The 20710-nt window shown below is 44.7% G+C and overlaps 1 protein-coding gene across 1 annotated transcript in view; it reads left to right on the forward strand.

Moving 5' to 3' along the window:
• The first annotated feature begins 224 nt into the window (after nucleotides 1-224).
• The window catches only part of DOK7 (docking protein 7), a 50704-nt gene continuing 30218 nt past the window's right edge, over nucleotides 225-20710 (forward strand). The window contains exons 1-7 of the mRNA XM_068149645.1: nucleotides 225-711; nucleotides 861-906; nucleotides 3992-4222; nucleotides 7806-8006; nucleotides 11490-11609; nucleotides 18234-18341; nucleotides 19708-20582. Coding sequence (XP_068005746.1) covers nucleotides 658-711; nucleotides 861-906; nucleotides 3992-4222; nucleotides 7806-8006; nucleotides 11490-11609; nucleotides 18234-18341; nucleotides 19708-20582 — 1635 coding nt within the window. The 5' untranslated portion in view covers nucleotides 225-657. The remainder of the gene's footprint in view (nucleotides 712-860; nucleotides 907-3991; nucleotides 4223-7805; nucleotides 8007-11489; nucleotides 11610-18233; nucleotides 18342-19707; nucleotides 20583-20710) is intronic.

Genomic DNA, 20710 nt, shown 5'->3' on the forward strand with positions numbered 1-20710 from the left:
CTGGCTGCATATCTTCAGGGAGCCAAGGGGAGCGGTAATTACACTTGGAAAGAGAAATGTGGGCGTTCTGAGGAAGCCGCTGGCAGCGGGGGGCCGGGAAGCGGTGTTTAGGTCCACCAGGACCCGATCCGCGGAAACAGACGAAGAAGGGAATCCAGTCCGGGATTTTCCGCCGCCCCCAGCCGCAGGGCTGCCCCGGCGGTCAGCTGCAAAGCCCGGAGCGGGATCGGGGTGGCGGGAGCGGCACTCGGCGCTTCACCGGGGTCGTGTGCTCCGGGGGGATGAGATCAGCGGAGGCGGCTGTTGCCCTCCGGAATCCCAGCTTGTGTCTCCGGCTTCCAACAGCCACGAGTCGGAGTCAAACCCCTCCAAAAATAAAAAAACCCAACAACCCACCCCCCAAAAAAACCAAACTACAATAATAATAATTTAAAAAAATTAAAAAAGAGAATAAAGAACCAGTGAAAAACTGCCCGGGATCCCCTTTCCCCTCGGGCCGGGGGCGCAGGGAAGGGCCGGGCCGCGCTGGCCGCTCGCCGGCGCCGCTCGCTGTGCCTGTGCGGGGCCCTAATAAAGCTATTTTGAAAGTGACCCCTCGGCCAGAGCGCGGGGAGGGAGCAGCGAGCCGGGCGCAGCTGTCCGGAATCATGACTGAAGATGACGGATTCCGTGGTGGTGGAGGGTCACGTCAAGTTGAGAGATGGAAAAAAGGTCCCTGCTCCCGCTGCCCCTTCGGCCCGGTCCCGCGGCGGGCCGGGGCAGGGGGTCCCCGACCGACACCCCCTTTCCCGGGAGGGGAGAGAGCCCGTTCTTTCCTCCTCCGACCCTGGCTAACCCTCTCCTTTTGCCTCTCGTTGCAGTGGAAGAATAGGTGGCTGGTGCTGCGCAAGCCGTCCCCCGTGGCAGGTAAGAAGGGAGCCCGTCCTGAGCGGGGGAGGCAGGCGCCGGGGTGCCCGTCCCTCACTTGCCCGGAGCTGGGAGGCCGGAGTTTGGGGCTCCGGGGCAGGGAGTTACGGCGCTTCCCTCGGGGGTAAGCAGCCGCCGGAGATCTCCCTCGGCGGGGCTCTTCTCGAGCCGTCTCCGCTCTTTAATATTTTTATTTGATTATGATTATTACTAATTTTAATCGTGGGAGTGGGGAATAAATTGTCTGACAGCGGAGCCGGCGGCCCAAAATAGGAACCGGTGCTGCCGGGTCCCCCGAGGTGCAACGAAGAGCAGCGCTCCGCAGCTCCTCAGGGCCTCGGGCTGGCGTCCCTGAAGGGCTCGGGGCCCCTTTTCCTTCACCCGAGGGCGTGCAGCGGCTGCAGAAACGCTCCGGGCCCCTAGGGCGGGGAACGTTACCGGGGGTAACGCCGAGGCATGAGGCCGGTGCCCGGGGGGGATAGCGTTTGTGTGTCTGGCTTTGGAGAGAAGGCTTTAAAGTAGCTTCGTTATCAGGCGCTGCCTAAAGCCAGTGGGAAAGGTGATTTTTATCCAGGTTTCAAGTTTTGGTTCCTGTTAAAAATGCAATTTTTTGGGGGGCGTGCGTGTGATGATTATTATTAGTTTAATTATTATTCGTTTTATTATTACACTATTATTTTCTTATTGTTAGTTTTATTTCAGAAGGATTGGTGGCTGTAAAAAATAAACACCAACAAAACAACAAACCACAACCCAAAAGCAAACCCTGGCTTTGTGAGCTCGGTAGTTTGAGCAGTGGTTTGGCATAGAATAGCACTGCAATTTAAACAATAAACAATAAAAAGGGCAAAACAAACCCAAAAAAGCCACCCCAAACTCCAAACCCCAAAATAATTTCCATCCTTGTGAAGGGGAAATTGAACATGTTGTTCGGAGATGATGTTGTAGTGCTGGAGAGGGGAAAGTGGGTTTCGGGTTTCACCCCATCTATTCCGAAGGAGGAAAGCACTTAGGCTCCAAATGTGTGTGTTTTCAGAGGGGAATGTTGCTTACACTTAGAAAATGGGGATTTGCAATGCTGCAGAATGGATTATGGCATCATTTTGAGGTTGTTGCTGGTAGGCTGGAGGTTTCTTAGTAATTAGAGGTCCTCAAACTTAATTTGTGAGTTGCTGCAGTTAGTATTAGTGTCTTAAATGCCTGTATCTTGACTAAATATCTGTTAAGCTTCTCTGCATGAATTTCTGTTCCTAGAGCAAGTATCTGGATGTGAATGTGGGCCTGGGTTTCTAACATGAGCAAGCCAAGTTTGAAGGGGAGAGATGAGGGGGATTGTTTTGAAAACTTGATGAGTGCTAATGTAGTTTATTCCTCAAAAGCTGTATTATGATTCTAGCAAAATTAGCCAGGTTTACCAGAAAAAAACACCACATATAACAACAAGCTGAGCAAACAAACAAAAAAGCCAAACCCAGTTATTTGCTTTTTCTTCATCTGCCTTCTGACACAATAGTTTTTTTCTTCAGACACAGAACTGTGTTGCAGAATGCTGAAATGTCCTAGTTGCAGCTGTTTTGGCTAACAGGTGCACGAAAACAAATGAGAATCCATGCTAAGCTCTGCTTTCATTAGCAGAGGGTTCAGTGTTTCAGTCATTTTTCACCTCTTTGGAGATTTGCCAGTCCTTTGCCCAGCCGAGAGCCGTGGGGCACCTTGTCAGGGCTCGGAGCACTACGTACCAACATTCATAAAACAGTGCATAGGGAGCTTTCTCCTTTGTGGTGGGAGGGTCAGCTTAAGCTGTGAATGTTGCAGCTTTGATGTTGACCACTGATTTAATTTACAACTGTGTGCAATGTTTTGGGAACCTGGGGGAAGTGACCTGTCCTTGTTAATGCAGAAGGTGTCACAGGTCTCTCCACTCTTCTTTTCTTGGGTTTGCTTGTGAAAAGTGTTTTTCCACTCGACCATGGCCCTTAGGGTCATGGAATGGTAGGGTTGGGAGGAGCCTCTGAAGATCAAGTCCCAGTCCCCTGCCAAAGCAGGATCACCTAGAGCAGGTCACACAGGAATGCATCCAGATGGGTCTTGAATGTCTGCAGAGGAGACTCCACAGCCTCTGTGGGAAGCCTGCTCCAGAGCTTCAGCACCCCTGCAATAAAGAAGCTTTTCATCACGTTGAGGTGGAACTTTCTTGTGTTCCAGTTTGTGCCCATTGCCCTTGGACACCATTGAAAAGAGCCTGGCTCCCTCTTTTTGACACCCAGCCCTCAGATATTTATAAACATTATTGATATCCCCTCTCAGTCTTCTCCAGACTGAACAGCCTCGGGTCTCTCAGCCTTTCCTCATTAGACAGATGAGTCCCTTATGAATGACTCTCTTCTGTTGCATAGTTACTGTGTGATAAACACCTGCAGGAAGGGGTTGAAAAAGAAAAGGAAAAGAGGTGGTGGGGGAAAGACAGAAGCCACTATTTAAAGATAATTCTTCCAAAAGGAAAGGGAGAGGGTTAAAAAAAGGCAGCAAGCAAACTGCAAGGTGTGCTGCATAATGATTATTTCGCAATGGCTACTGTGTAACATTTGAGCAGGAAACCTGAGCCGCCACTAACAATCTGGCAGTGCAGGCTGCTCGCCATTTAGTAGCTGAGTAATCTGTGAACGACTGTAAGAATTTCATTTGTGGTTCACTATGTTCTGATGGAAATACAGATGACAATAGCCTCTCGGTCTTGGGTGTTTGTGATGTGGACAGCTACCTCCTAGTGTTCGGAACTGAATCGGTGCCTTCTGGATTCAGGAGGACCTGGAAAAACCACTGCATAAAGTACAGATGGCTTTTTATTTGTGTCCTTCTCTCTGAGCCTACAGATTCCCCTTGAAACGTGCCTTCAGTGTGCACTCCCTGAAAACAAGAACCGCAGACTAGCTGGGAGTGGGGTGGGGAAAGGAAACTGATTTCTTGCATTGACTTGATCAGACTGACCCTGCTGTTGTCTAAAGCAGGTTTGTGTTGAAGCACTGAGAAGTGTGTTACGGTTTCTGTTCTGCCTCATCATCTCTGACAGTTTTGCTTCTTTTAGACTGCCTGCTCATGCTGGTCTACAAGGATAAATCTGAACGAGCTAAAGGGCATAAGGAGAGGAGCAGTGTGACCTTAGAAGACATCTGTGGCTTGGATCCTGGGCTCTCCTATGAGGGCTTGAATCACACGCTTGCAATCATCTGTCTCTCTCAAGTTGTGATGCTGGGATTCGAGAACAAGGAGACGATGTACGCGTGGGATGTACGGATCCGCTACAGTCTGGGGGAAGGTAACCTTTGTCTTCTCACACTTTCATTTTATTTCTCCAGAAGGAGAAAAACAAAGCATAACTAAAATGCAAATTGAGTACAGTTAAGGAGAAGACTGTCACTCATGTGAGAGTGAAGAGGCTGGTCCTCCCCTGACAGCTTCAAGTGAGTGTCCCTTAAGATAGGTTTTGATTACAGTACTGCCCAGTACTGATGGCTAACTGGGAGAGCTCTTAATTTCTTGATTTTTGGCACTGAAAGTGTGAAACTGATCAGAAAGTGTGAAACTGATCAGGCTTCTACTTCTTGTCCTGCAATTTACTTGGGGATTTTGACAAGGGGATTCTGAAGGAGCCTGAGGTAAGAGAAGCAGAGTCCCGAGTAAAACTCAGCTCGTTCAGTGCTGGTTTTCTGAGGTGCCTATTAGGTGTTGCACTGATAATGTTCATTGCTGCTATTGTTCCCTTTCAGGAAGAGGGGCATCTTGCAGTAAGGACTGTCAGCAGACAGACTTTCACCTAACTTCACTCTTATGCATCCTTGTGTTTTATTGTCTTGGTTAGCAGCTCTACAAGGTTCTCTGGTGCACAAAGAATGGTCATATTGGTAATCCACAGTGTCTGCCTTACATTTGTTTAGTCAGAACTAGGGAAGGAGGGTAGGTGTGTGGGAAAGACACATTAGCCATCTTAATCACTTCTTACATATGCTTTGCCATCTGTTGCATTTGTGGACTCCTTCCTTTGCAGTACATGCAGAGAAGAGTGGTCTGGTAGTTTTGCAGCAATGGAGTGTAGAAGTATGAGAAGAGAGGTGTATGGATGAACACTCAGAGCTGTCAGATAAGGAAGTCTTGCATAAGGGGAAAGGTTAGTGGGGGTTTCTGAAGGATACAAGCATGGGTAGCTGGAGTAGTTCATACACTGTAGCTGTATGGTATCCAGCTCTGTTTTTGTACTAATATCTGATCTATGTAGAGCATAGACTTGTCCTAAAACCTGAAGGAGCATTGAAATTTGCCAGGATAGGTCTGACTTTGGTGATCTTTTTTGTTTTTCTTTATGGAGAGAGCATTTAATCTCATTCTGGGGGTGAAGGTTATGGTTGTGGTAGGAGGAAACACAGATGCAGCGCAGTTTTGCTTTGTGTTTTTAAAGGAAATTTGTGAGTGTGGTAGGAATAGAGCCCATTGGATGATGATATGAGCAGCCATGGAGTAAAGATGGAAGGGGAGGGATTGCATGTGGAAATGAAGACATGAAGGAGAAAGCAAAAGTAATTGGTTGAACTCATGTCATTTGCAGAGCATTATTGGGGGGGGGAGGGCGGGGATAAAGTTTAGGGGAAAGAGGATAGACCAGGGTAAAGATTTTTGCTTGTTTGTTTGAATTCAGGATTTTGTCTTTCATTGCAGGTTCAGATAGGAGAATGAAGTCAGATTAAAGTGAGTGTAGTTTGGGTAGAGAGAAATATACAAGAGTGGAGACTTGGATGAAGAGAGGATGGTGACTAGTATTTTTTCTTAAAGCTTAGTCAGGGTGCCTTCATATGCCTTGGGAGTAAGGTGGCTGGGTGATAAAAATAGACTAGGGATAGATGACCTCAGAGTCTGGGAAGCAAAAGGAAAAAAATAATGAAAGGAGTCAGTGCTGTTCTTGACTGATGACCACAGAATGGAGGTGTTTGAACTGGAATTCCTGGTGTTTTCTCTTCCTTTTCAGCAGATGAGGTGGATGTAATTCCTGGAATAAAAGAACCAGGATCAGAGAAAACAGTTGAGTTGAAGTAGGTCAGGTGTGAGCAGGGTGCTTGAGCCCACACCTCATTTTGAGGAAGGTAGCATACTGCAGGTCAATGAGTAGCTATGAAGAGGAAAAGGCAATTCCAGTTTACCAACAAAGCAATATGTGGCCAAAGCTTCATGTCCAGATCTGTTTCTTCCTCTGCTTTGGCTTTGCTCAGATTGGACACTGGTCTGGAATTGGAGCTCTTCGTTTTCAGCAGCTGTTGTAACTTGCAACTGCTTGGTGAAGATTGTGCTCCATTGCTCACTTACAGGGCAGAAAAAGCCCTGAGGCTTCTGCTGCCATGGTTTGATTGCCAGCAAAGTACTGGGCAGGCTTGGGCAAATTATAGCAAAGATTCCTTGCTGAATGTTATTAATTGAGATGGTTTGGGTATCTTTTTCATAGTTTTATGTTCAAGCAGGTTGTGTAACAATTGTGTGCCCCACATGGGGCATGGTGTGGCCATTGATTTGCTCTCCAGCAGTACTACTGGCAGAGCTGTAAGCAGAGCTGTGGTTAGTTGGATCTGTCTCCTTGCACATTTCACTCAAATGACTTTGTGGCTAATTCTGCTGGAGCCTTGGGGAACTTACAAATTGCATGTCATAGATGAGGAGTTGACTTACAGATAAGATGGTATCTAAGAATATAACAAGTGTTTAGATGAGAAGCAAGACTCAGACCCAGCTGAAATTCACGACGAAGCAGCTTAGGCAAGAAGAAGAGTGGCTGTAGGAAGTGAGAGTAGCTGGAAGCTACCCTGTAGATTTCACAGGCAGGCAGCTCTTTGTATGATCTTTGATGGACAGCCAAAAGCTAAATCTATGTCCTGCTTGATAAGTGCTCCTCTGACTGGAAAGGAGACTTCTATTTAATTTGATTTTTATTGTCTAATCACAAGATGGAACTAGAGGAGTAGTGGAGGTCAAAACAGTTGCTTGGGAATTGGGTGCTTGCTCTCTTGAATTGCTCCCTTTGAAACATTGTGAGGTTTGAGCCCTTGAGGTGCTCCTAGTGGCTTATTATTCAGAATGCAACAACTCTGGAGGAGAAGATGGGGGACCAGCCTAGAAGAGCTGCTACTTTGGGTAAGGACCTTGCAGTAGTGGAGCGTTTGTACCTGGGTTTTGTACATTTTAATGAGACAGATGTTTCCCTCCCCACCCCCCTCTTTTGAGGTTTAGGCTGTTAAATGTGAAGAATTAACCAACATCTGAGAGTGTTTATTACCCATGAATTGCTTTATTTCCTAGTCATTTTAAATGTCTAGGCATCACCAACTCCCAAAAGATTCACAAAGGTGGGAAAATGTAATTTCCACCGTTTTACTGCTAGGAATGGAGTGAAACAGCTTACTAAAGGTGGCAAATGAGTCAGTGACAGAGCTCTGGCTGGAATATGTCTGCTGCTTTGAGCCTTGGTTTTTGGGCTCTTTGGGCAGTGTTATGTGTGTGCATGCACAAAGGGAAGGAGAGGCACAGGGTCCTTAGAAGAGACAGAAGGAAACTGTATGTAGTAATGAAAGGCCTGAAGGGAGTAGCCTGGAAGGTTTAGGATAAGATGATGTAGTGTTATATCTTCATCATTTGTAGCATTAAGCCAAGATACATTTTTATCCAACCCTAAACTGATATAATAGAGACTAAGGAGCTTATAGCTACTCATGTGAGACTGCCTGGGCTCTGCTTACAATCTTGATGGTGTGGTCAGGGGTGGACCCACATCCCACAGCTGAGCATAATAACTTGTGTGACACAACTCATGGCACCTTCCTTCTCTTTTCTATGGTAACTTGTTTTTCTTCCTTATCTGGTAGTTCATAGATTTCAAGTTTTTGTAGCACCTGGCACTAAACTAGAGAGTGGGCCTGCTACCCTGCACTTCTGCAATGACATTCTCGTCCTTGTGAAAGACCTTCCTCCTAGTGTCATGGGCCAGTGGAAGCTCTCGGACCTGCGGCGGTACGGAGCTGTCCCAAACGGATTCATCTTTGAAGGGGGTACCAGGTGCGGCTTCTGTAAGTACAAATGGAACCTGTCTTCTCAATGCTGTTTGAAACCTTTCATAGACTTGTAAATGCCAGTTGCAGTCAAAGTGGAGATTGCAGAGCCAGCTGGGCTGCTGTGGCATACAGGCAGCCTCAGACCAGAGGGGCCGTTCAACCTGGTGTTCAGTAAAAATGTGACTCTGGAGAGCCCTGACTGAAGGTAGCCCTGTGGCTCTGCAGAAAATGTTGGCTGTTGGTAGTGGATGTGGAGCAAAAATAAGGTAATGAAATTTTATGCCTTGTGTCATGCAAAGGATAAGGCAAAATGATTTGATGTTCAGATTATTCAGTTATGATTACCTATTTCATTGTTTTCAGAGGGAAAATGATATGGAACTTCGAGGTTCTAGGCAGCACCAAGCCTCTCCTTGTGTAAATCCTAATGTCTAAATTCTGTAGAAGACTCCTAGCTCCTAAAAGTTAAGAACTCCTCTCTGTTTGCTTCCCTGGTAATAGTTTTCTTACTTTATGGGACCATGAGATTCGTGGAGGAAAAAAAGAAGGCAAGCGAACCACAGCTGGTTTCTGTAGCCTAGTAGCTAACCTACACCTTTAGATAGGGAGAAATCTCTTATTCTAATGTCCAGTTCAGGACTTCACACATTTCCCTCTCCAGATAAAATGCAGAACTCCCATGCAAGAGCTGAAAATGGAATGCAATTAATGAACTGCTTTAGGTTGGATATCCTCACTGAACGGGTTGCCAAAACTGGAGCAGGCTGCCCAGGGAGGTGGTTGAATCCCAATCCCTGTAGGTGTTTCAGAGAGGCAGAGATGTGGTGCTGAGGGCTGTGGTTTAGCACCAGCCTTGGTGGAATTAGAGAATGGTTGGACTGGATGATCTGAAAGGTCTTTTCCAACCAAAATGATTCTGTGAGTCTATGATCCTTCCTCCCTGCTTTCACACCCTACTGAGCGTGTTTTGTTTGCCGTGCATCCTGCCCATGGGTTTGCTGGTTTTAATCAAATCAAGCACTGCAAGATTGAATACTATTTGGAAACTTTATGAGATTGCTGACTTCTCTTGAGCATTTGGGAGACCGTACAGTGCTTTACTGCTAACTGCCATAGAGGGTTGGCCTAGTGTTTCAACCTTCTGCAAGTGATTGCAGGCTGCTTTTCCCCAAGTCTCTAACCCTGTAGAGAGAGCGAGTATGTGAGCTCCGCAGCCTAGTAGACAGCTGCGTGGTATTACAGGGATGCATACCACATATTCCTTGGCTTCCAAATGCTTGTGCACCAAATCTGTTCCAACACATGACTGAGCTGTGTAATTTCGAGTAATGGATTCGTCAGCTTTCTCAAGAAAGCAGTAAAGATGTGATGCAATTGCTGGCTCTTCCATATGCTTTTAAACCATAACTTAGTTAAGCCTTACCCATTCAGTCATCTGCCTTTTGCAAGGACCCCCCCAGACTCCTTCCCATCCAATCCAGTTCCACCTAGCAAAACAAAGGAAATGCTTCCTGGTGGAGTCAATCAGCAATTGTGGTGATTCTGTGAACAACAATATTTGAAGCATGTAGGTGTCCGGGATTCATGCCCGCGGTCGCGTGTGCAGGCACTGTTGGCACAAGTTAGGTAAGGGCCATTTGGTTTGGGGACTTCCAAATGTGTGATAGTCCTTTACAGAAATCCTTGGAGTTAAGCAGCCAGCTCATCTGCACACGTTGCCCTTTTTGTTTCCGTTAAAGGCTTGCAGAACCTCTTAGCAGTTTAAGTAAGATTCTTGACAGCCGCAATAAAAGAACAAAGTGGTCCAGATGTACTCTTTAGGTACAGAAATAGTTGAGGAATCTTCTTTTCCTGAATGGCAGTATGGATGTGGAGGGTTTATCAGGCCACATGGAACTCTTTAGGTGTGGAAAACGATGGGGGTACAGGCACTCTGGTCAAGACCAGCTCTGCTGATTGGAGTCAAATTGGCAAAACCACATTTGCAACTCAGGATTGTCTACAGACGTGCAGAAGTCAAACTTAGGTCCAGATCAGGGGTCTGTGGCCCTGGGAAAATTCAGTATTCAGTATCACTAAGGTTGGAAGAGACCTCAAAGATCATCGAGTCCAACCTGTCACCACAGACCTCACGACTAGAGTAGGGAGGACACTACTGCCCACTGCAGGCTTGAATTCATGACCTTCCCATTAAGGGTCTGATGCGCTACCAAATAACATGGGAAACCTTTCTGCAGGTCTCAGATCTACTGTTGTGGTTCTCTAGTGTGCTTTGCTCTGGTGAACAGGCAGCACTGGTTACTGGGGTGGTCTTTTGCCTGCTGTTTTCAGATTTGTTTTTCACTTATTCTTAATTTCCTGGTGTGATATTTGCCCTGACAATCCTCAAGCCCAATGTTCTGTGGAGCACTTTTAGCCTTGTGTGTTGGCCATGTAGCCATGCATAATACAGCTCAGAACTTGTTTGTTTATTTAGTGATTCTTGTTCTAATTTTGCTTGGGGCTATTCTTAATGAATGGAAAGCAAAATAACAGAGTAGAGCAAAGGGTAAAGATCTGATGACAACCTGTGGAGTTGTGTTACATTCTGTTAAGAATAGGCACACTGGATTTAGTCTAGGAAAATTTATACTATAATCCAGCAATATAACCAAATCCTCATTCACTGGGATATAAAAAACTGCTTTTGGTTACAAGTGGGTAAAAGTAGAGTTACCTTGGCTCATTTGGGTGAGGACACTTGGAGTACCCTTGACACTTGAATAGCTAAGGTTTAATCTACAAAATTTTAGGGGTAAGTAAGATTAGGGGATTAGAACATTTCTCTTCTGGAAAAAAAAGGCTGAAGTACTTGGGGCTTTTTAGCCTGGAGAAGAGAAGACTGAAGGGGGGAATCCCATAAATGCTTATAAATACTTAAAGGGTTGGTATCAGGAGGATGGGGGCAGGTTTTTTTCCAGTGGTTCCCAGTGACAGGACATGGGGTAACTGGCACAAACTTGAGCATAGGAAGTTCCATCTAAACATGAAGAGGAACTTCTTTACTTTGGAGGTGTTAGAGCACTGAAACAGGTTCTAACAGGCTCTAGGAGGTGGTGGAGTCTCCTCTAGAGTCATTCAAACCTGCTTTGGGTGAACCTGCTTCAGCAGAGGGGTTGATGTAGATGATATCCAGAGGTCCCTTCCAATCCCTGTCATTCTGTAACACAGGGCTGTTGAGAGAATGGCTTTTATTTCAGCTTTGCTGTAAGTGCCTGAATCTCAGAAAACTATCAAAAGTGATAAGGTAACTGCTGAATTTGTGCATGTTTGTGATACAGTGTGCATATTGATCTGGATTTGTTCTTTTTACTTCTGTGGTGAACTGTGTCTTGTCGATCTCTTTTCATGGCCTGTTATTTAGACTCTTTTGACTGCTCTATTATAAATAGCTTCAGCTAACTGCATTTCTAATAAATCCAGGTGAAACCCACATATTTATGTTGTGCTTTCTTGCAGGGGCTGGTGTTTTTTTCCTTTCTTGTGCTGAAGGAGAGCAGATCAGCTTTCTGTTCGACTGTATCGTCCGTGGCATCTCCCCGACGAAAGGCCCTTTTGGTTTGCGTCCAGTCCTACCAGGTTAATATAGGAAGTATAGAATAACCCAGCAAAGTAGGAACTTGCCATGTCTAGCACTTACTGCTGTGACTGTAAGAACAGCTTGCAGGCCCCAAGGGTGTGGAAAGTGCAAAGTGGTTTTCATTCTGAAATGTCACAGTACAGATTTATCAATTGAATGTGCTCACTTCGCCCGTGCTGCTGTGGCTCATTCATGTGGCTGGCGATGGGGGCCTTACACTACTGAAATATGGCAATTTGAATTGGAAGAAACCTTAACCTTTACTTTTAAACTTAGACAGTTGGATTTGCACCTCTGTCTGCCTTGCTTTTTTGACAGTTTAATGGGAAACTTAACTTGTGGGGCATTTGGAATTCATCCAAACCACTTAGAACTAAGTCTTAGCAGAATCCTAAATACACAGCTCCTGAAACCTGCACTTCACAAAAATTGATGGCCTGAAAAATGAAGCCTCCAAAAAATTACTCTGTTTTGGCTTTTTTAGAACATTTTCTTCCATTATTTCAATTTTACATGGCGTGCTGTTTGAAAAAATCCTTTTTTTATGCAGAAGTTAATATAGTTTTGCATCCTAGTTATCACCTCTGGAGTTTGTAGGTTACATACCCTCCTTCGAGAGCTCTGACCTCACTGAAATGCACCAAGTGGATGTGGAATATCCTGGGGATGATTTGGTGATTTTTGTTTTGGCCTTTTTTTTTTTTTGGTAAGGGAAAACCTATTTTCTGAGCTCTGTTTCATTTGTTTTCCGTCCTTGAGTCTTGCTGCTAACATGAGGTGAAGATGTACTCAGCCACCTCATTTCCCTGGACAGGAGCAGTGTTCTCTAGGGAACTGTGCTCACATTCTTCCTGACTCCTCTGCAGCCCTTCTCCAAGATACTTTTACCCCTCTAACTTGCATTTCTCTGTATCTTACCCCTTCCTCTTCCACATTGTGGTCACCCCACATCTTTGCATAGAAAATGTTTGGTTTTTTTGTATTCCCCTTCATGTATTATCCAGTGCAGAAGCTTGCACAGACCTGTCAAAGGAACATGTACATAACTAGTGATTCATCTGTAGACTAATTGTCCTTATCAAGTCTGCTGTTACACAGAATGTACTGTATTGCTTGCAAAGGTCATGTCTCTGCCAGCTGCATACTGTATCTAGCAGGAGGATTGAAATTCACTCAACCTTTTGAAAGGATTAGCTAAATAGATGAATCATCTGCATAGCTCAGGTAATGAGATGAAAACTTCCAGATTGAGGATTCTACCAAAAACCACCTAGTCTGTTATTCATGCTTACTTCAGTTGAGAATGCTACACAGCCTCAGTTGTGCTTTATTTATGTCTAATTTAAGAGCTTTTATGAGATGCAGCCTTATCTCCAGTTTGCTCTTTCAATTTGGCCACTTGCTGTTGCCTCTACCTTTCCACCTTGAACTTGAAACATGCTTGAATAACTCTTAGGTATTTTCAAGAAAGAATAATAGCCAAAGGGCAGCTTTACAGAGAAAATAATGTGATGTGGTGACAAAGTGTCGCATTGGCAGTGGACCCCAATGCCCACAGCACAAACATGATCTGGACGTTATGCAGTCATCATCTAGTTTGTCTGTGGAGGAAGGGTGATGAATGAAGGCAATGGCTTTATGTGCAAACAGCTCAACCATTATAGTTAAATGGAATGCTGAAGTATTGATGAAATTATCAGGAATTGGTAGAGACTGGAAAATGCCAAGTGTTCCCACTTTGACTTGCCACAGTGGTTCTTTAAACACAAGTAAAATGCCCAGTATCCAAAAGGAGCTTGTAAACTGCATGTGCAAGGGGTGTTTGCTCAAGTACCAGATTCATATCTTCTTTTCAGGCTTGGAGTTTGGGAAAAACCCCAACACACAAAAACATACCTTACTTCCTTTTTACTTACTCACAGGTACATGATTGCTTGATGCATTTTTATTATGTACTCTATAAAATATGTCAAGAGACTGCTGTGCTTTGAAACTCAAACTTCACTGACCGTTGCAAAGTATCCAAATCTGGTCTGATCTCTCATAGATGAGATTAGACCTGAGAACTCCAGAGACCCAACCTGAAGTATTCTGTGGCTTTTTGGAAATGGGTGCCAGATGAATAGAGACATGATACAAATCACTTTATTATGTGCACATGCAAAACAAAGTGGGAAAGTGAAAAGAGCATGAGATGTTTTACAGTTTACTACTGTGTGGTACTTGAATTCTGCACAGTCGTACCAAAATACTCCTGTTGGTGACTCAATCAGCTGATTGGAGGCTTGGATTTGTTAAAGGCTGCAAGATCAGGTCTCAAATTTAAGACAGATGGCACTGAGTGGGAATGCAAAGGTAGTGTAGGTATCTGTAGATGGTTTTAGGCAGCTTAGCCTTTCAAGTAACGGTCTGAAATGTGACAGGGTATCTTTGCCTTGTTTTCCCCAGCTACTGGTTGGAGGATAATTGGTGTAATTAGCTGCTTGCATAGTCCCCCCCATTTTATTTTTCTTCTTCTTTTTTTTGTTGTTGTTGTTGTTAATTGGGAACATATTTAGAAAACAGAGCAGAAAACCCTATGTTGTTGTCATGACAGAAGTCTAGGTATTGCCACAGTTGTGAGTCACTGATTGCATGCTTTGTAATCCATACTGAATTGGCATGCACACTATTGGAGAGCTGTTTGTTTGCCAGCTGTGTGTTGAATTCCTTCTTTTCACTGGCAAGATTCATCTTGAATCTCAAAGATGAACACAGCAAAGGCCCAAGAGCCTTTTCAGTGCTGTTGTTGATCAGTGGGCAGCTCAGTGCTCTCTGAACTATAGCTATGGGACAGTCTAGTCATGCAGACTGAGAAAACCCCAGGTGTGATGTTGATAGTCTTGATGCTCTCTTGATTTTGGAAGCTCTTTCAGGCTGCTTTGTGATCGACTGGAGAGTGTGCAGTGTTGCTTACCGAGGATCTGTCTGATGCTCTTTGTTGAAGCTTGATGCACCTTTGGCCATTGCAAGACAGCTCTGTGGCTGCCTTCTGCTATACTGGTAGCAAGTGGATCCTCCTCAAAGTTTTAAGGCCTCTTTTCATTCCTCCAGACATCTTACAAGGTGTGGAGGTGTTAGCATGAAGGTGAGGGTCCAGGCCTGATTTGCAGGCGTGCCTACAGTTACAAAGGAAGAAAGAAAGGAGAGGTGTTCAGCCTGACTTAACCAACTTTGTTTAATGAAGTGCTGCACTTTAAAGATGCTTAGAATCAAGCATATCTTAGGGAGCTGCTTACTTAACTTGATACAGCACATTTTTTTTGTTCCTGACAGGTGCTTACTGACCAACCCTGGAGCTTTGAGTTACTGTGACACTTCATTCACATGCTCCTGAAGTATTCAAAATCTCCCACCCTGAGCAGCTGATGTGGCTTTACTGAATACCCACCAACGTACTGTAAAAATAAAATCTCCATCAGAGGCATTTTTAGCCCAGCCAATTTAAATGTCATCCTTCCCTTTTGCCCCAAGGCAGTGTTTGAGATGATTTCAGTGCTTGCCTCACATGAAAGATGTTTATTCATAGCAAGGGATCCATATTTGGTTGGAAAATGAGAAAACACTTTCTTAATGGAAGGACTTGAGTGAATCTAACTGTTTGTATTCCATGGAGTAAATTATGGTCTAGGATGCATTTGTTAATTTGGGAAATGAAGATATTAATTGGAGGTGCTGGAGCTCCTGTAGGATGTTGTGTGGGCAGAAGCTGTCTGAACTTCGTTGGACAGCTGTCTCAGTATTGCTGCTTCTGTCCTCCTGAGTTAGTAATAGATCAAATTATTGCACAGTTATTTGGAGGCTTTGTGTTGTGCATGCACAGAATAGAGGATGATGCTAACAAAGCCAAGTTTACTGTTAAAAAACCCCCAAGGTTTTATGGTTGTGGTGGGTTTTTTGTTTGTTTGGTTTGGTTTGGGCTTTTTAGGCCATATTTCTACATTCCTGTGTCAGGAGGTTGTAAGTTATGCCTTTCAGTAAGGACAGGTCTTTAAAAGGTGGCTGCTAGTGACTTCAGTCCTTAGTCTGGTCTTATAGCAGAACCTCATTATTAGTGCTTGCTAGTCTGTAACTAAAACCACTGGAACAGGAATCTCCTCCTTCTGAAGAGCAGTACTGGGTCTGTCTTCCATAGAAGCTCTTGCTTATTAGCAGAGAAAATTCAAGACAAGATAAAGACTTCAGTAAGACTGATGGACTGTCATTGTTACTAGCTGCCTAAGACTTAAAGTCTCTCCATGTCTGGCAGGTTATCAAGCTGTTTTTCTAGATGTTTCCTAGGAGTTCCTAAGACAAGGTTTTTCTGATCAATCTTCCACAAAACTGGTGAAGAGAGGTCACAGCACATAATTTGAGCCCAGTTTTACACACATGTTTTTCTCCTTCAAGGGAGGTTTAACCAAAAGTCTTTCAGTCCTGTTGGTCAGACAGTATGTCCAGAGACTTCATATTGTTGGGTGAAACCTGCTGTGCTCTGTAGCTGTGGGAAAGGTTAGTATCACATCTTGGCTTGACCAGTTTCATAGAATCCTGGAATGATTTGGGTTTGAAGGGACCTTAAAGATCATCGACTCCCAACCCCCTCCTGCCCATGTTGCTCAGGGCCCCAGACCAATTTGTTGATCTGTTATACCATATTTGTACTCAGAGTACTCACAGAGCATCTTTGTTGGACACACGGGCATTTATCTACACACAGCAGAGTAACTGGAGCAGAGGACATGCAAAAACAGATTGAAGCAGCAGGCTGTAACCCTGTATGCCACTGGCCATATCCTTGCACAGACCTGTTTGAGTTGCACCCTAGGTGCTGGTGGCAAAATCTTGTGTTTTGCTTTGGCAAAGGACCTTGTGGAAGCGCTGGGGGTTTTGCTTAAGCAAGCAGTTACACAGGTTTGAACTAGTCGGTGCCTGATATGAGTTGTGTTGCAGGACAAATGGGAATGCAGACCTAGTGAAATAATCCATATTAGATAGTCCTCTTTCCTTTTCAAGTTAGCTTTGGAAAGTGTCAGACACTGACATCAGGCTGACATTGAGCTGGGAGACACAGGTCACAGACCCTATTTGCCACAAGCATTGTTGCCTTGTCCTGGTTAGAACAGCACTGATTTCCAGCATATGCTGATACAGAAGGACTCTGTGTGTGTGTCTGTGTTGTTATGCTAATCTTACGCAGACTGCTAAAGATGGAACCCCCTTTCATGGGAAAGTTCAGCATTGTCACTTCTGTTCCTGTGATGCACTCGGATCCAGGACAGATCAGACAGTGAACGTTGTTAGTGAGGAGAGATGAGGCAGTTTGTGTCTTGGGTAGCTCCCATGGAGCTTCAGCTCACTTGGCAATGCTCCTTCCCCTGACTGTGAGCTTGCTTTGACTGCTCGGTTGACGCCATCAAACCCAAGTCTTTTAAAACAAGACAAAACGACACCTTTCTTCATGTTAGCTAACTGAATCACAGGAATGTGCAGCCCTTTTCATCCTTTCTTTCCTCTTGTTAAATATTTCAATGATTAAATGTTTGTGGTGTGCAGCTACTACCCGTTTGATCAGATATACAAGAACAGGGGTTGTGAGGAGGCTAATCTGTTTTGTCTGGTATTATTTACTTTCCTTATGTAGTTAATAAGAGCTACTGAAGCTTCTGATGATGAACAAGGCAGCAGACCATGGCCTTTGCAACTGCTGAACATGAAACAGTGCTGTTTGCAGAAACCTGTCAGATTTCTCTTGGGATAATGGCTATGATTGCTTCCAGCATCGGGCTCTGTTGCAGTGCCTGGCTGGAAACAAAATGATTTAGAGGAAACTGGCCTGTTTGGTGAAAGTTCTTCCACATTCTCTGTAACTTCTGGGCTTTCTCTTTGTGTTGGAATGGAATAAGCCTTCTTCAGTGAAGTAATTTAAATTGGAATGGCAAACTCACCAAAATATGTGAGGGAAATGCCCCCCAGTACATTTTAGGAGTGCTTTTTACCGTTCTAACTTGTATTAAACATGGAGACAGGGAGCCACCGAGTTGTTTCTTTAAGCCCTGGCTTCTGAACTTCATGATGTTCTGAAGGTCAAACTTGAAAGCAATGTCTTTGCAAATAGGTGATCTGGACTGGATGGCATCATTTTAATCCCTGTGATTTGCTAGTGTAAGTTTGCAGGATGAAGACTTCAGTTTTCATGATGCTAAAAGTCCCAAAGAGTTCAGTGAAGCCAGGACACATTTTAGAGGTCCCCTAGTGGTTTTTAGCTCCTCTGCTTGCTGAATGTTAAGTATCTGTATCTATTGTCTTCTGTCCTGTGCTCTCCAGGGTTCTGTCCCTGGAGGTAACCCTTACAGTGGTGGGATACCATATTTGAAAGACTTTGACACTTAGAAGTTTAACTTCTTATGTTGCATTCCTGCAGGCTGTGCTCATAGGCAGAGTGTCCCACACATTTTGACCACCACTTTCCCTTCCTGTAGTAGATGATCAAAGATAGGAACATGAGAATATCTAACATAAGAATATGCCTTTTCTTTCCTTCTTTCTATACATTTGCCATGTTTCTTCACATTTGTTTATGTATTTTCTGTTTCTTTTGAAAGATCCAAGTGCAAATCCAGCCTATTCTGAGGAAAGATTGACTCATGAAGCTTTGCAGTTAGAAAAGCGTTTGAGCTTGCTGTCCCATACAAGTCGCCAGGGCAGTGGAGGTAAGAAATATCTCCAATTAAATAAAGGGCTTTCCTTTTCTCCCTCTCCTCCTCCTCAGGCTTTAGAAATGATCCTATGGAGAGAATTATGAGATGTTGAGCTTAGAAGGAAAATAGAGAAACAGTCAGGATTTGGCTGCTGTTGCTTGTGAGGCAGCTCTTTGAGAGCATTGTCTAGAGTCCATTGATAGTGATTGGGGCTTTTCAGCTAAGCAGGGTGAGCTTTGGATCAAACAAAATTAAGAGAGGAAAATCCTTCAGAATCCTCCTGATTTTGTGCATGTGCAACTTCAAAAGAGCTGTCTGCATCAAGTTTGCTATCTGCTTAAGTGCTTGACTCCAGCCTGTGAGATGGACTGGCTTGTGTAGTTCAGGCTTACAGCAGCTTTTAGGGGTAAAAACCTGGGAGTTTTGTGCTTTGGTGCTGAGTGTTCTTATTGCTCTTTGTAGTGCTGTTTGTGCATGTCCCTTCTGGAGCTGGTTAGGTATCAAAGTAGAATTGGTGTCTAGCACTGGATTTATAAAAGGGCCTTTGCTCTCAGCTGCCATTGGAATTGTTTAATAGCAGATGTTAGAGCCCCAAAACATCTGCTTTGCTCTTGACACTAACGCCTACAAGCCTAGAAATGGCCCTGTGGAGATCCTCAGAAGCTTAATTATGTGCTTGCATATGTGTCCATGGCTACCTTAGTCTTGACACTGCTGAGTAATACGGTTTGTGGCTGAATTGTTTTTGTTAGAGGGGGATATGGCTGCATATGGTATGGATATTGTGAAGAAGTGCAGTGTAGGAGAGCTCAGAGGAGGGAACAGGACAGTCTTAAGTTTGATTTGTACTTTTGAGGTCTCTGTAACATTCACTTTAATTCATGTAAGATTTAAATAGGGGGGGGGGAGTGAAAATTAGATGCTAGGTTGGCTGATTCAGATCAAATGGAAACATGGAACTGTCTTAGATGACTTTGGGTGACAGTACAAGGTTTTTTTCAGGGCATTCTCAGCTATTCTGAGCATGGGACTTTGGCCGTTGCCTGTGATATAAGAGTGTCTAAAATAAACCAAAATAACATTATAGAAGTAAAATCTGGTTGAAAAGGGGAGAATTGGTGCATATACTCTAAAAATTGAACCCTGAAATCATTGTGGGTGATTGACCCCCCCCACCTCAGGGTCAATGTTATGGCAAGGGAACCATTTGCATTTTGCCTGCGAGGCTAAGAGTTACTGCAGCAATTCTGCCTTTCTGACAGAGGTTCCCCTTAATAGGAGCAAATGGAACCTTGGGGTCTTTTCTGTCCATAGTTGCCATGCTTCAGCCTGTGGATTGTGTTTTAAACACAGGTTGATGTGTTTTCTTCTCTTCTAGGAGACGACCGAAGTCTTTCAAGCTCATCTTCAGATACCAGCCACTCGGATGTTAGTGTTGGAAGCAGACTGACAATTTGGCCTGAACAGTCTTCTGCCAGCACTTCTCAAGAGAGCCATGGGCTGGCAGCTGCAAAGGGCATTCATCTCGGGGAGGAAAAGACCCTTCCAGAAGGGGCACGCGGCGCCGCTAAACCACCTCCAAAGCCCCTGCGATCCAGACAGCTACAGGAAATAGGCCGTCAGAGCTCTTCGGACAGTGGAATTGCTACTGGCAGTCACTCTTCTTACTCTGGAAGCTTCTCTTCCTATGCTGGGAGCTTGGACATTTGCCATGGCGATGAGTTTGGATCATTGCTGAGCTTGCCGTTGAACTTCCCTTCGGATCAGAGTTTATGTACTTGTCTGCACAGTGAGCCCCAGCGAGGTGTGGGCTCAGAGTACCAGGTGCCCAGCTCTCTCAGGCACCTTTATGATACACCCAGGAGTTTGGTACAGGCAGCTTCCAAAGATGCTCATCCGAAGAGTGCAGATTCCACGCTACCCAAGGACCAGGCCCTGCCACCTCAAGGTGCTAGTGACCCAAAACTGCTACTACCCCACTTGGAAGCATGGAGGGTATCTGAGCACAGACAGGACAGAGGGAGGCCTTCATCCTTACTTGCAGAAAGCAGCAAGGACTCCAGTGATGAGACCTATGTGGATTTTGTCTCGAGGTGGTCAGACACAAAAGCACAAGGACAGGTGTCAGACTCCAAAAGTAGTGAGTTGTCACCACCTAGTGGGGCCTCAGCTGACCCCTATGACACATGTAACCCCCACCTTGGGATGACAAGAGCTCTTTTTTCATCTTGTCCAGTCTGTGGTGGACTAAAGGTAAATACCCAGCGCTGAGCAGATGCTAACAAGCCTTATTTAATATGGCATGACTCATTTAAAATGACTTAAGTTGCAGGTCATAAGTACTATCTTTTCCCTTGGAGTTTGAACAGGTAATAACTTTT

This window comes from Melanerpes formicivorus, unplaced genomic scaffold, assembly GCF_026170545.1.
Source record: "Melanerpes formicivorus ecotype bairdi unplaced genomic scaffold, bMelFor1.0.p_v2 SCAF_18, whole genome shotgun sequence".
Taxonomy (NCBI): Eukaryota; Metazoa; Chordata; class Aves; order Piciformes; family Picidae; genus Melanerpes; species Melanerpes formicivorus.